We start from the raw sequence: 454 nt of genomic DNA, 5'->3' as shown, positions 1-454 counted from the left end.
TGCCAGCCATGTCACCACTGTCAGTGTCCTCAGCCACGGCGAGCGGGGCGAGCTCCTGCAGAGGCTCTGGGGGGGGCTGCGAGGAGGGCTCGGCAGAATGGAGGGGCACCTCCTCCTGCTTCAGCCCCGGCACCTCGTCCTCCTCTGCCATCAGTGTGACAAGTGAGGCACAGCTGCCCCAGCGCCTGAACCCCCCTTGGCACCTCGACCTCCTGATTCCTGACCCCAACCCCACCTGGCCCCCCCCCCAGCACCCCAATCCCCCCTGTCACCTGAAGTCCCAACACCCCAATCCCTCTCCTCTCTGTGACCCCCATACCTGTCTTAGGGAGATGGGGGTCCAAAAGGGGTGGGGGGAAGGCACCATTCTCCTCCAGCAGAGCGCAGGGCACCTCATCCCCTCCCACATCCAGCTGCAGCCCCCCCAGTGCATCATAGCTGGGGCTGGCCAGGA

The 454-nt window shown here is 66.1% G+C and overlaps 1 protein-coding gene across 1 annotated transcript in view; it reads right to left on the bottom strand.

Moving 5' to 3' along the window:
* ZNF653 (zinc finger protein 653) overlaps positions 1–151 on the bottom strand; it is a 1,378-nt gene extending 1,227 nt beyond the window's left edge. Inside the window, exon 1 of the mRNA XM_009993674.1 lies at positions 16–151. Coding sequence (XP_009991976.1) covers positions 16–151 — 136 coding nt within the window. The remainder of the gene's footprint in view (positions 1–15) is intronic.
* Positions 152–454: the final 303 nt, after the last annotated feature.

This window comes from Chaetura pelagica, unplaced genomic scaffold, assembly GCF_000747805.2.
Source record: "Chaetura pelagica isolate M959 unplaced genomic scaffold, ChaPel_1.0 scaffold1063, whole genome shotgun sequence".
Taxonomy (NCBI): Eukaryota; Metazoa; Chordata; class Aves; order Apodiformes; family Apodidae; genus Chaetura; species Chaetura pelagica.
This window is presented reverse-complemented; position numbering and strand designations above follow the sequence as displayed.